The sequence below is a fragment of the Pediculus humanus genome, genomic scaffold (genome assembly GCF_000006295.1).
Source record: "Pediculus humanus corporis 1103172108253 genomic scaffold, whole genome shotgun sequence".
Classification (NCBI taxonomy): Eukaryota; Metazoa; Arthropoda; class Insecta; order Psocodea; family Pediculidae; genus Pediculus; species Pediculus humanus.
Window position 1 is genome coordinate 574,987 of NW_002987822.1, and position 11,986 is coordinate 586,972.

The 11,986-nt window shown below is 24.7% G+C and overlaps 3 protein-coding genes across 3 annotated transcripts in view; 1 reads left to right on the forward strand and 2 right to left on the reverse strand.

The window, feature by feature from the left end:
• The window catches only part of Phum_PHUM475690 (Nucleosome-binding protein, putative), a gene marked incomplete at both ends in the record, with an annotated part of 4,808 nt that extends 1,246 nt beyond the window's left edge, over positions 1 to 3,562 (reverse strand). The window contains 6 exons of the mRNA XM_002430329.1: positions 116 to 269; positions 358 to 453; positions 539 to 707; positions 1,706 to 2,064; positions 3,134 to 3,291; positions 3,364 to 3,562. Coding sequence (XP_002430374.1) covers positions 116 to 269; positions 358 to 453; positions 539 to 707; positions 1,706 to 2,064; positions 3,134 to 3,291; positions 3,364 to 3,562 — 1,135 coding nt within the window. The remainder of the gene's footprint in view (positions 1 to 115; positions 270 to 357; positions 454 to 538; positions 708 to 1,705; positions 2,065 to 3,133; positions 3,292 to 3,363) is intronic.
• Positions 3,563 to 4,806: 1,244 nt separating this feature from the next.
• Phum_PHUM475800 (Ran GTPase-activating protein, putative) lies at positions 4,807 to 7,201 on the reverse strand (the record flags this gene model as incomplete). The annotated part of the gene is made up of 8 exons (XM_002430330.1): positions 4,807 to 4,974; positions 5,070 to 5,276; positions 5,348 to 5,693; positions 5,772 to 5,956; positions 6,038 to 6,310; positions 6,398 to 6,712; positions 6,788 to 6,975; positions 7,117 to 7,201. 8 exons carry the CDS (start codon positions 7,199 to 7,201, stop codon positions 4,807 to 4,809), a joined length of 1,767 nt encoding a protein of 588 aa, XP_002430375.1.
• Positions 7,202 to 10,544: 3,343 nt separating this feature from the next.
• Phum_PHUM475810 (adenylate cyclase type, putative) overlaps positions 10,545 to 11,986 on the forward strand; it is a gene marked incomplete at both ends in the record, with an annotated part of 4,758 nt that continues 3,316 nt past the window's right edge. The window contains 6 exons of the mRNA XM_002430331.1: positions 10,545 to 10,700; positions 10,793 to 10,933; positions 11,032 to 11,409; positions 11,480 to 11,629; positions 11,706 to 11,824; positions 11,907 to 11,986. The exon at positions 11,907 to 11,986 is cut by the window's right edge and continues 5 nt beyond it. Coding sequence (XP_002430376.1) covers positions 10,545 to 10,700; positions 10,793 to 10,933; positions 11,032 to 11,409; positions 11,480 to 11,629; positions 11,706 to 11,824; positions 11,907 to 11,986 — 1,024 coding nt within the window. The remainder of the gene's footprint in view (positions 10,701 to 10,792; positions 10,934 to 11,031; positions 11,410 to 11,479; positions 11,630 to 11,705; positions 11,825 to 11,906) is intronic.

Sequence of the window (11,986 nt, forward strand, 5' to 3'; positions counted from 1 at the left end):
AAAAAGCAAAAAGTCGATTTCGTCGACATGTTCGTGACGTCTTCCTCGTCTACTTTTTTCTGTTTGGCTCTTTGAGCGATTCTCATGTTCGCAAGCGTTTGCTTCAATTGCTGACTCCTCTCTCTCATTGCTTTTATGTGAGTGGAATGACTTATGTGTTGAGTGTATTGTTTGAAAGTGACGCATTTCATAGAGCATTGCGGACATTGAAGTTTCATGAAAGGCCTCCTGAAAAAATCCGATCTCTCTTCCGATTTCTTCTGCTTATCCTAAACAAAGACAAAAAAAATTTCTTTTTTTTAACTGTCATGGATTCAAATAACGGTCGAAGAAAAAAAAAAAGAAAATTTTTTTTACTTTTTCCTTGTATTCGCTGCTTTCGCCATCGCAATTATCCGAATCCTTTTTCCCTTTCGATTTTTTCTCATCAGACTTTTCGTAAGATTCGTCGTGCTTGAAAACCGGAAAAGAAAAAAAAATTAATAAGTGCGTGCGTGCGTGCGGGTGTTTGTGCGTGTACGCATTATATAAAACCAACTTCGCTTTGTTTTTTATCAGTCTGTTCTCCATCTTCTACGGTTCCCGCGTTCGCGCTGTCGCTGTTTGACGTGTTTGCCGCCGTCGATGACGACGTACCTGAAGCACTCGTTGTTTTCTCATCTCTTTTTTTCTCTTCCGAAACTTTTGCTTTCGTCCTATCGCGAAACCTATATTTTCATTGTCATTGGAAAAATGTAAAAAAAAAAAAAAAAAAAAAAAATCAATTATTAATAACGTCGAAAAAAAAAAAAAAAAAACAAAAATTAAGGTACGAGAAAAAATTGTTTATATAAAAAAAAAAAATTTATTTATTATTCGCATTCCCCACTTTTAAACCCTTTCGATTAAAAGAATTTTTTTTTTATTTCCTTTTCCTTTTTTTCATCATCATCGTCATCATCATCATCATCATCATCCTTTCAAAATCATGCCAACAAAAAAAAAAACTTTTGATACTTCTTTATTGGCTGGGCACAATTTTTTCCAAAATTAATTAAACCCTTCAAATAATTCAAACACATCCGTTTACCAAATTATTTATTTATTTATTTTAAATTTCTTATTTCGTCGCCATTTTTATTTATTTACATAACCACGTCACATATTTTAAAATTTCAAATAAATTCTTCTTAAAAAGATTGTCAACGCAATCTTTATTACAATTTCGTATGTAATTCGTCAGAATTTTTTTTTTTTTTTTTAAGGGATTAATTATTACCCCCCGACTTATTTTTCAAATTATCCTTTTATTATTTAAATGCGTGTGTGTGTGTGTGCGTCTTTATTTATTTATATTCTATAATCATAAATATCCATTATAAATGCTCTCTCTCTCTCTATCTATCTCTCTCTTTCTTTATAATAATAATAATAATAATAATAATTTGATCCAATTTTTAAAACAACACAGTTGATTCTTATTATATTCTTGATTTTTCTTGATTTTTAAATCTCGTTTGTGTTATTATTATTATTGTTTTGTTTATTAACAATGACCTCTCACGGTGAAATTCGTTATTATTGAAAGCATATATGTAAGGTAGCAGGATGATAAAGCTACATATAAAAACATTACCTGATACTTTTTTTTTTTTTTTTTTTTTTTTCTTAATAATTTTTACTTTGTTTTTCTTGCTATTTTTTTTTTTTTTAACAGAATTCATACCTCCTCAATCTCAGCATTTTTCTCCTGATAGCAATCAATTCAGAAGCACTTTTGCTGCTGGAAAAAACAGGTCGTTTCCTTGCAAGAAAACTCTCTCCGCCACGCCTTAATATTGCTCGTCCGCGGGTGTATCGTCCTCTAAATGACCGTAGTTTAGACACAGGTACAGAGGACCGTGATATTTCTTTCCGGCCTCTGTACTCCTCTTTTGATTTGAAATCGGACATACGTGGCTTCTTGAAAACTCCACGGTTTTCGCTATAGCTTCGCGATTCTGAATACGAGTTGGAAGTCGAATAACGACTTCCACTGCCACGATAATCTTCTATTTCGTGACTTCTTCGGCTTCCGGTTGTTCCCTGTTTTCGACAAATTTTTAAAAAATTATTTTATTTATTTATTTATTTATTTTTTTTTTTAAATTTTTTTAATAGCGGTTTTTTTTGTTGTTGTTGTTGAGATGCACAACCTATATATATATTTTTTTTTTTTTAAAATTTTAATTTACAGCTAATTATTTATTTATTTATTTTTTTTTTTTGTTTTTGCATAATTTTTTTTTTTTCAATTGTGTCATTTTATTTCATTTCGTTTTCCTTTTTCACATTTACAAAAAGAAAATTATTCTTTCTTCAATCAATCAATCAATCAATCAATCAATCAATCAATCTGAAAAAATAAAATCTGCAAACAAACAGAAGAATATGATAAACAATAATAATGACATTTGTTTCCTCATATACAGGCGATTAATAATAATAATAATAATTAATTATAACAGAATACCAACTTATCGGCCTTATTATTCCAGTAGTTTTACATTTATAACAAAATTTTTCAAAAAAAAAATTAATTAACAATAAAAAAAAAATAATGATTTCCATTTTTTTTTTGTTTTAATAACATGTTTTAATCATATAGGTGGCATCTTATAAAAGTGATTACATATAACAAGTTAAAAAAAAATATCGATGGAATCTTGGCTTGTAAAATTGAAGATAATCAATAGTCTTCGACTCATGGTTTACCTACATGTAATTTTTGCCAATTATTCAAAATTCTATTACATTGATTCCGCTAAATGTACATATTATGTACATAATTAATTTTGGGTTTTATGTAATATAAATCTTCTTTGTTGTAAGAAAAATCAGAACATTTTATAACTGAATTTGTTCAAAGATTTCAGTTTATAATATATATATATATATATATATAATAAACCTAAATGTAATAAATTATTTGCTTTTCCAAATATAAAACATTTTTTAAATATAGGAATGTAATTATTTTCACAGATGATTGCAACAGAACAATTAAATTTACCATTTATAAGGTAAATCAATGATTATCTTATCATTTCATTGCGACAACAAAAGGCTCCTGTTAAAATAATACATTAATAATTATCTAATCAAACCTAAATACCTGAGATTGAGAATAACTATCACTTCTTAGTCTTTTCCTTCCAAGGTCAACATCCGACCTGTGATGAGAATGATCTCTACTAGATCCATATGATGATTCTGTTTTCCTGTAGGAAGAATCATCCATACGTGAATGAGAGCCATATCTTGTTCCACTATCTTCAATACAATTATTATATTGTTAATAACTATGTTAAGTAGAATAACGGATATTCCAATGGGAATACATACCTGAACTGTACTTAGAACTAGAATTTTCATATTTGGGATAGTAACTTCCTCGTCCTCTTGAACTAGAATATCCCCGAGATGAAGAATAACCCCCACTGTTTCCACCACGTGAACCCCGATAAGAGGACTCTCCTCTACCACCACCACCACGGTACGAGGAACCACCCCTAGACGAAAATCGTCCACCTCTAGAAGACATATTTTGACTTGAACTATAATAATAGTCCATGATACTGTAATTGAAGCCGTCGTATCAAACTTTAAATAGCAAAATGGCGGAAATAAAAATTACAAACTTTACTCATTCGTAAAAAAAAAAAAAAACTCACTCTTAAAATTAAATTAATAATTGAATATTTTTTTTAAAACATGAAGCTACATTAATAAACTTATTAATATTGTAAAATTTTTTATGAAAAAATTGACATATGAAATTGTTTTTTTATAACAAAATATTGTATTAATTTTAGATCACTTTTGAATGCACATGAACTCACAAATCGACGCGCACGCTATTTGAGGGCATATGACTGCAAAATGTTTTCATAACTTTTTTTTTTCTAATCATAAAACAAATTAATAAAATTAATGTAATGTTAATACGCGTAATAAAATAATATTTTTAAACTTGAAAAATAATTTCATATTATATTTTTTATCAACATGAATTGAAATTAATAATTAGCCTGAATTTTTTTCTTTTTTGACAAAAAAAAAAATACCTTTCATAACTTTTATAAAAGCTTGAATCTCACCAATATTTTAAATATCGTTTAGAATTTTTTTTTATTTTTCGTTTGGAGTTTTGGCTTTTATTAACGAAGGTAAAATTATAAAATTAATTTCTTTTAAATATAAATTTGTAATTAATTTTAAATAATGTATTGATTTGAATTCAAAATCTATTCTTGAATTTTTGTAAAAATTTGTAACGAAGCCTCCACAAAATTTTTTTTCCCGCTTTAAATTATCTCATAACTCATTTTAATTTCGTAATAAACGTACCACCTTTGATTTAATCATGGTTGAAAACTAAATTTGTTATTTTAAAATTTAAACAATAAATTGTTGACAATATTACATGACAATAATGCTTGTCGATTAAAGAAAATTTTTGGATTTAAGTTAGGGAAGAAAAATTATCATTATCATTTAAAAAGAAAACACTTTGTTTCATATGCTTAAAATTCAAATAAAATTTATTAAATTAAAATTATAAAATTAAAAAAAAAAAATTTAATTTGTTACGATAACTTATTTTTATTAAAAAAAAAAGGAAATTACTTTTTAAAAAAACAATTGAACATTTCATCAGACTATCATTATTTTGACACATGGCTTTCAATTACTTATTATTCATTATCAATTCATCATCGATAGTACAATAGTAATGTATTAAAAAAAAAAAAATTAAAACCTTAAATAATAATTAAAACAAAAAAATTATGAAATTGTTATTTCTTTATTGTCATCTTTAATCGATTTTTTATCTCTTAATGCTTTCAGAACATCTTGAGTTTCATTTGGAACGCAACCACTGGAAATAGCCAAATTCAATGCTTCAAAACAACCCTTAAGATCCCAGTTAACTTTAAAGCTTTTATCTTCGCTCTGTAAAACGTAAATATAAATTTATTTTTTTTATTTTTTTTATTAACATATTTAGTTAAGTATAATCTATACAAATTGACATGAATTAGACTCACCTTAATCAAATTAAAATAAACAAACAATGTGTTGTTAACAATTGGTAAACATTTTTTACGTGATGCCCAATCGAATAAATTTTTGTACAGATTTTGTGAAATTTTCACGCTCAAATTTTTAACATTTTCATTATCCGAACAACTAAATGATGAAATTTTAACTAAGAGAGGGATAAATGCCTCAGTGTAAAAAGCAACTGAATTATCCTATAAAAGAAACATATTTTAAATTTTGTATAACAGGATTACCCAAAATTAGATAGTAGAGATTGTCTTACCTGATTACTATTTATAAATTCGTTAACTTGATTTTCTGTTATATTTTTAAAATTAACTTCAGTAGGATTATCTACAAATGTTTTTAAAGATCCTGTCGGCCTTGCTTTTATCGATAATCCATCAAGGCTTAGAATAAATGAATCGCCACCAGGTTTTTGAGTTTCAAATGATTTTTTAAATGTAAAACCATTTTGTTTTGTTTCATTATTAACTTTGTTTTCGTTTTCCCCTTCGCCATCTCCATTTTCTTCTTCCTCATCATCATCATCATCATCTTCTTCTTCCTGGCTATTTTCGCTATCTCTATTTTCATCATCGTCATCTCCATTAAAACTTTCATCATCACTATTAAACATAAATTTTTTTTTTTAGTTTTTACAAAAAATGTAAAATAATATTTATATTTATTATCAAATAACATACCTCATTGTTTCCAAAACTTGAATTTTTTCCATTTTAGTTAATTCTTCTTTTAATTTGGTCGTACCAACAGACCCAAATTGATTTCCATTAACATTAAGTTTTTTCATTTGACTTTTGTTTTTTATAGCTTTCGCTATAGCCAATCCACTTTCTATTCTAATTTCATTATTTCCCAAATAGAGTTCCTTGAAATAGTATCAATTATTAGTAGTAATAATAATAATAGTAATAGTAAGCTAATAATACAATTTAATGATATGGCATACTTCTAAATTCATATGTTTCTCTGTCAGAGCATCTGCGAGTACTGTAGCCCCATCAGTTCTAAGCAAGCAATCATCAAAATTTAAAACTTTTAATTTTTGTAAATGTGGAAGAGCATTGGCAATGTGTTTTGCACCTTTTAGCGTTATCGTATTGTCATTTAAATCTATCAAACGTAAATTAGAATTTTTTTTAAACGATTCGCTCAGAGCTTTTATTCCCTCATGATAAATTCCATTTTGATACATTGATATTTCTTCTAAGCTACCCAAGGTCTATAAAATAATTCAAATTTCCCCATTAACGATAATGATAAAATTTAAATAAATTGTTATGAACTTTGACCAAATGTATGTTCTTACTTGAAATACTTCCGCCAAAGCTACAGCTCCGGCATTTTCTAATCTGTTTCTTCCTATTTGTATTAATTTTAAAGATAAAGCCTTTCCATCTTTTGAACTATTTTTATGACATTTAAGTAATGCTTTGGCAAGCATTTTTCCACCAGATATACCTAAACCATTATTATTGAGCTTTAAAACTTGGAGTTGATAGCAAGCAGGACTACTTAATAAACTTCCCAAACCGCTCACTCCAATCGGTCCGAATGCATTATCACTTAAATCTAATTCTGTTAATTGAGCATTAGCTAATGTCAAACCATTTCCAAGGAATTCCTATAAAACAACATATACCATCATATGTAGTGGTAACAAAACTTTTTAATTATTATTATCATGATAATAACAAACCAAAGCTTTTGGAATTTCTTCTTTCATTCGTCCTGTAAACATGTCTTTCCAAATGGCTCTCTTTAATTCACTTTTTGATTCTAATGCTTTTGATATGGCTTTGGCGGCATCTACTCCAACAGTATTTCCTTCTAAATTTAAAAACTCCAGATTTGTACATTCTTTTATTTTATTAACGACTTCTTCGCCTATGAAAAAATATTCAAACTCTAAGTTCTATTTTAAAATTTCTAGCAAAATCGTTTAATAAAAATATAAAAAAACCCAAACGTGCAATGTTGAAAAAACAACGTTTAATAATAACACATTGCGGTTATGTTTATACTCACAGTCATTTTCCGTGTTTAATTTTAAAGATTTTCCTTGAAAACTAACGCCTTGCGTTTGTAATCCAGTTTGTGAAAATTTTTCCATAATATTATTTAAAAGCCCTTCATCCATATTAAAATAATTAATAAAAAATACTATTTGACAGTGTTACCCAGAAATCTCGTTAAACAAATAATTGCCACTTTATTTTAAACGGTGAGTTATGAAAGGAATTTTTTTTTACAAAAAATTTAAAAAGTTTTACTTTTAAAATTTATTAACAGCTTAAACATAACTAAAATGAAAATTAATTTTAAATATTTTACATTATTTAATTAAAGTTAATTTTAACAAAAAAATAGTGAAAATTTTTTTTTCATAAATATATTAAGTACAAGTAAAATCATAAAAAAAAAGTTATGATAATTTTTAAATGGTGTAAACTTAACCATCGATTTTCGAGCCAAAATTAACTGACGTCAGGACAAAAAAAAAAGTAAGTCAAAAAATTTTTTTCCCTTTTTTTTTAATTAAAAAATTGTCGATTTTATAATAATTTTATTTATTTATATTTTTATAATATATTATATTATATCATGAGTTATAATTTTCTTTAAAGTATAATAAGGATTCATCATAAATATTATTAGTTGAGTCTAAAAAAAAAATTTATATGGTTTTACATAAATGGGACATTCAAAAAAAAAAAAAAAAAGAAATTTGATTTTTTTCATTTTATGAAATCAATTTTTCTAATTTATTAATAAATAACTAACGGTTTTTTGCTGTTAATCATGTTGTATTTGTGATTTTTTAAATAATCGCCTGTATAACAATGTTAATCTGTTTCAAAATGTAGTATACTACAATTTGAAGAACAAAAAAAAGTTGTATAACCTCACACAAGTTAAAACAAAAAAAAAAGTTTAAAAAACATAATTATTGTGTAATAAAAGTAAGATATTTATAAAATCTTCATGTTATGTGATGTAAATAATTTTTTAAACTGAAACATTTCTTTTTTTTTTACTCAATGACATACACACACACACACACACACACACACACACACACACACATACACACACACACACACATACAGACACAAACACAAACACACACACACACACACAATGAAAATTTTAATCAATTTTATTTTCATCAATTCTCTTCTAAAGTGTTTTTTTTTTACAAAATATTTTTTACATTTCCCACCTCCATCTTTGTATATATTAATACTTTTCATTATTATTATTATTACTATTTATTTAATTCAGTTTGAATTGATGAATATTAAAAGAAAATTTTTTAATTTCACAATACCCATGGGAACTGATAATAAGGTTTATTACATCATTGATTGAAATAAAAATATTTTTTAATAATAACAATGTAATAAAAAATTATGCAAAATTCTTAATCATTCATTTATTAACTTTTTTATTTTTCTATTTATTTTCAGAACTTATTTTACAGAAGAAAAAAGCAAAAATTATTGATCATTTTGTAACGGTCACAATGAAAATATTTTGATTAGTAAAAAATCAATGGATTTATCAATTAATTTACACAAATGAAAAAATATCAAAATTTATTTTAATTATAGGTAAGTAAATTTTTTATTATTTCCCCCCTCCCTCCCTCCCCCCCAAAAAAAAAAAAAAAACAAAAAATTACATTTAATTTTTAATAAAATTTTAAATGATTTCAGGTACGTCGTCATGAACATTTGTTTAATATCATTATTATCATATTTATTTTCACATTTTTTTCTATTTAAAAGAAAAAAAAATGATACAAAATTGAGGAGGCACGATGATAAAACAGGTAAGGAAAAATCAAAATAATATTTTTTAAAAAAATTTTAATAAATTGTAAACGCAGACAAAAGAAAAATTTAAATTTAAATTTAAATTTAAATTTAATCTTAGTAACATTAAATAATTTAATAAAAATTGTTTTGATTAAATACACAAACAGCCTAAAAATTTTTTACGGTTGTATGTTTTCGAATATGAAGACAAATTTTTTGTATTTCGAATTAGATTAAATAATAATAATAATAATAATAATAATAAGGGTTAAGGTGTTTACACTTTGTTGAGAAATAAGTTTTTATAAATGTTTTATTATTATTACCCTTTTTACACACACACACACACACATACACATCCTGCGCATTAACTCTTAAAATTTGTTATCATGTTGGCCTAATAACAACAACAACAACAACAACTCTTGGATAAACATGGAACTATTTTATTTTTATTTTTTATTTTTTTTTTGTATTCAATCGTCGATCGTTTTTATTATATTTATCATCAGTATCGATTGAAAAGTTGTAATTGTATGTGTGTGTGACTTTTTTTAAACAAATTTTTGCAAATGGTGATTTAGAAAGTATTTAAAAAAAAAAAAAAATTTAAAAGAATTTTTTTTTAAAAAAAATTTATTTAAAGAAGTAAGTTTTTTTTTTTTTAAATAATTATCAAACGAATTGAAATTTAATTTGATTTTTAAATCAACCTCCTAAAATTTTATCATTTAATTTTCTTTTTTTTTAGAAAACAATTGACTGCTTCTTTAAAATTTAATTTTAGTAGGATTAGTGGACAAAAATATTTAAAAAATTGATTTTTATCATTAATAAATCAATTAATAACACCTAAAATTACTTTTCTTACCTTTATTAATAAATTTTTTGCATAAAGCATTAATGCAATTATTAATTTAACAATAAATAACAAAAAATAACAATATTAATTACAATTAATTTAAATACATTATTAACTTTGAATTTAAATAATTTATTAAAGCGAAAATTAAAGCGCATTATTATTATTATTATCATTATTTTTACTCATCATTAATTCTTACATAATTTAAGTATTATTATTTTAATATTTTTTTCCCGCGACATTATTTTCAAATTAACCGACTTAATTGACTAATAATATTATTATTATTATTATTATAAATTTTCCCAATTTAAAAAAAAAAAAAATTTTGCTCCCACATAATTCTTGAGATTTGCATTCGTATCTGCCAAGTAGTATTATTATCAAATTTATTTTTATTTAAATAAAAAAAATAAAATTATTAAAAATTTCTTGTGGTGGAATTGTCATCATTGATTATTTTCGTCCATAATTATTTTATTACCATCATCATTATCATTATTATTTGGATTTTCCTATTTACTATAAAATTTTTATGACTTTTATTTAAATAAAAAAAAAAAATCTCATTTATATTGTTATTATTATTATATCATCATTTTTAAATATATTACGCCATTAAAAAAAAAACTATAATTATTATTATTAAACTGCTTCGTATTATCTTTTATTTGATAGGAAATTAATTAATAATAAACATAATTTAATTAAAAATATTATATTTATTGTTTGCTCCTCATTAATTATATTTATTTATTTTAGAACATACTATGGTGTATGAATTTAACGAAGATTTGAAAGAAATTTTTTTTAATAATCGAGAGGAACAACAACATTCGTTACAAGTACAAGACGATATTGAAATAAATAGAAATTTAACATGTCATTTATTAGAAAATAGAAATTGGTCATGGAGTTACATGAAAGTAATAATAATAATAATAATAATATTTATTAAAAAGCCAAATAAAAATTAATTATAATTAAATTAAAATAAAAAATTTTTTTTATTTTGTAGAGACAGCTAAAATATCGAAATTTAGAATCGTTATATTCGAGATATCGTTCAATTTTACATCAGGGATATTTTTCTGTTTTTTTACTTTTACAAATATTATTGACAATTATACACGTGGGATTTTTATTAATTAAAGAAATTGTGAGTAATTATTTTTAAAAAAATGGGTGAAGGAAGAGAGAGAGAGAGAGATTAATTTGTGATGGTTACTTATATATATAAAAATTTTTTTCTCATAGGACGATCCACAACATAATTCACTACCGGATATAATTTCATACATTTCCATTATTTTATTCTTATGGCCGTTAGTTTCATTGATATTTAAAAAAAATCTTGTGGAAAAATATTTTTTCCTTCCTCACATCGTATCATGTTCGGCAATTGGGATTGTTGTTGTCGTAGATTTAGCACTTCCAATATATCACACATACGTTTTTAATAATCAAATCCCCCTAAGACCCGCTTTTGCTCCTCACACATTACTAGCATGTTATATTTTTTTACCTTTGAGCAACAATATCACTCCTATTATTTTAGGATTCGGTATAACTTTATGTCACATATTAACCTTAACTATGATTACGTATAGAAATTCGGGCACAGCAACAAGATACGTATGTATAATTATTAATATTATTTTACAAAAAAAAAATTTTTTTTTTTAAACGAAAATAACGTTTACAGATTTTATCGGAAACGATATTTTTTATATGCGTCAATGGAATGGGATTCTATTACAGGTTGATTAAAGAAATGGTTATCAGGAGAGCTTTTTTAGATAGGAGAGCTTGCATTGAATTTACTATGAAATTAAATTATGAGAAAGAACAGGAGGTATATTCGAAATATTGCCGTATATTTTGGCTTTGGAGAAAGGATTAAATAATTTTTTTTTTTTTTTTTTTTTTAGGAACAATTATTATTAAGTATACTACCGTGGCACATAGCAGCTCGCGTAAGGGAAGATATAAGAAAGAAAAGTTTTCAATCTAATCCAACGAATGAATTAACAACATTTAAACCTTTCAAGTGCGAATTTATATATAATAATTTATATTTAAAAAAAAAAAATTATATAAAATTCAACTTATTAATATTTTTATTCTTAAAGGGAATTATATATTGAAAAACACGATAACGTTTCCATTTTATATGCGGATGTTGTCAATTATACAAAAATGACGAGTACAC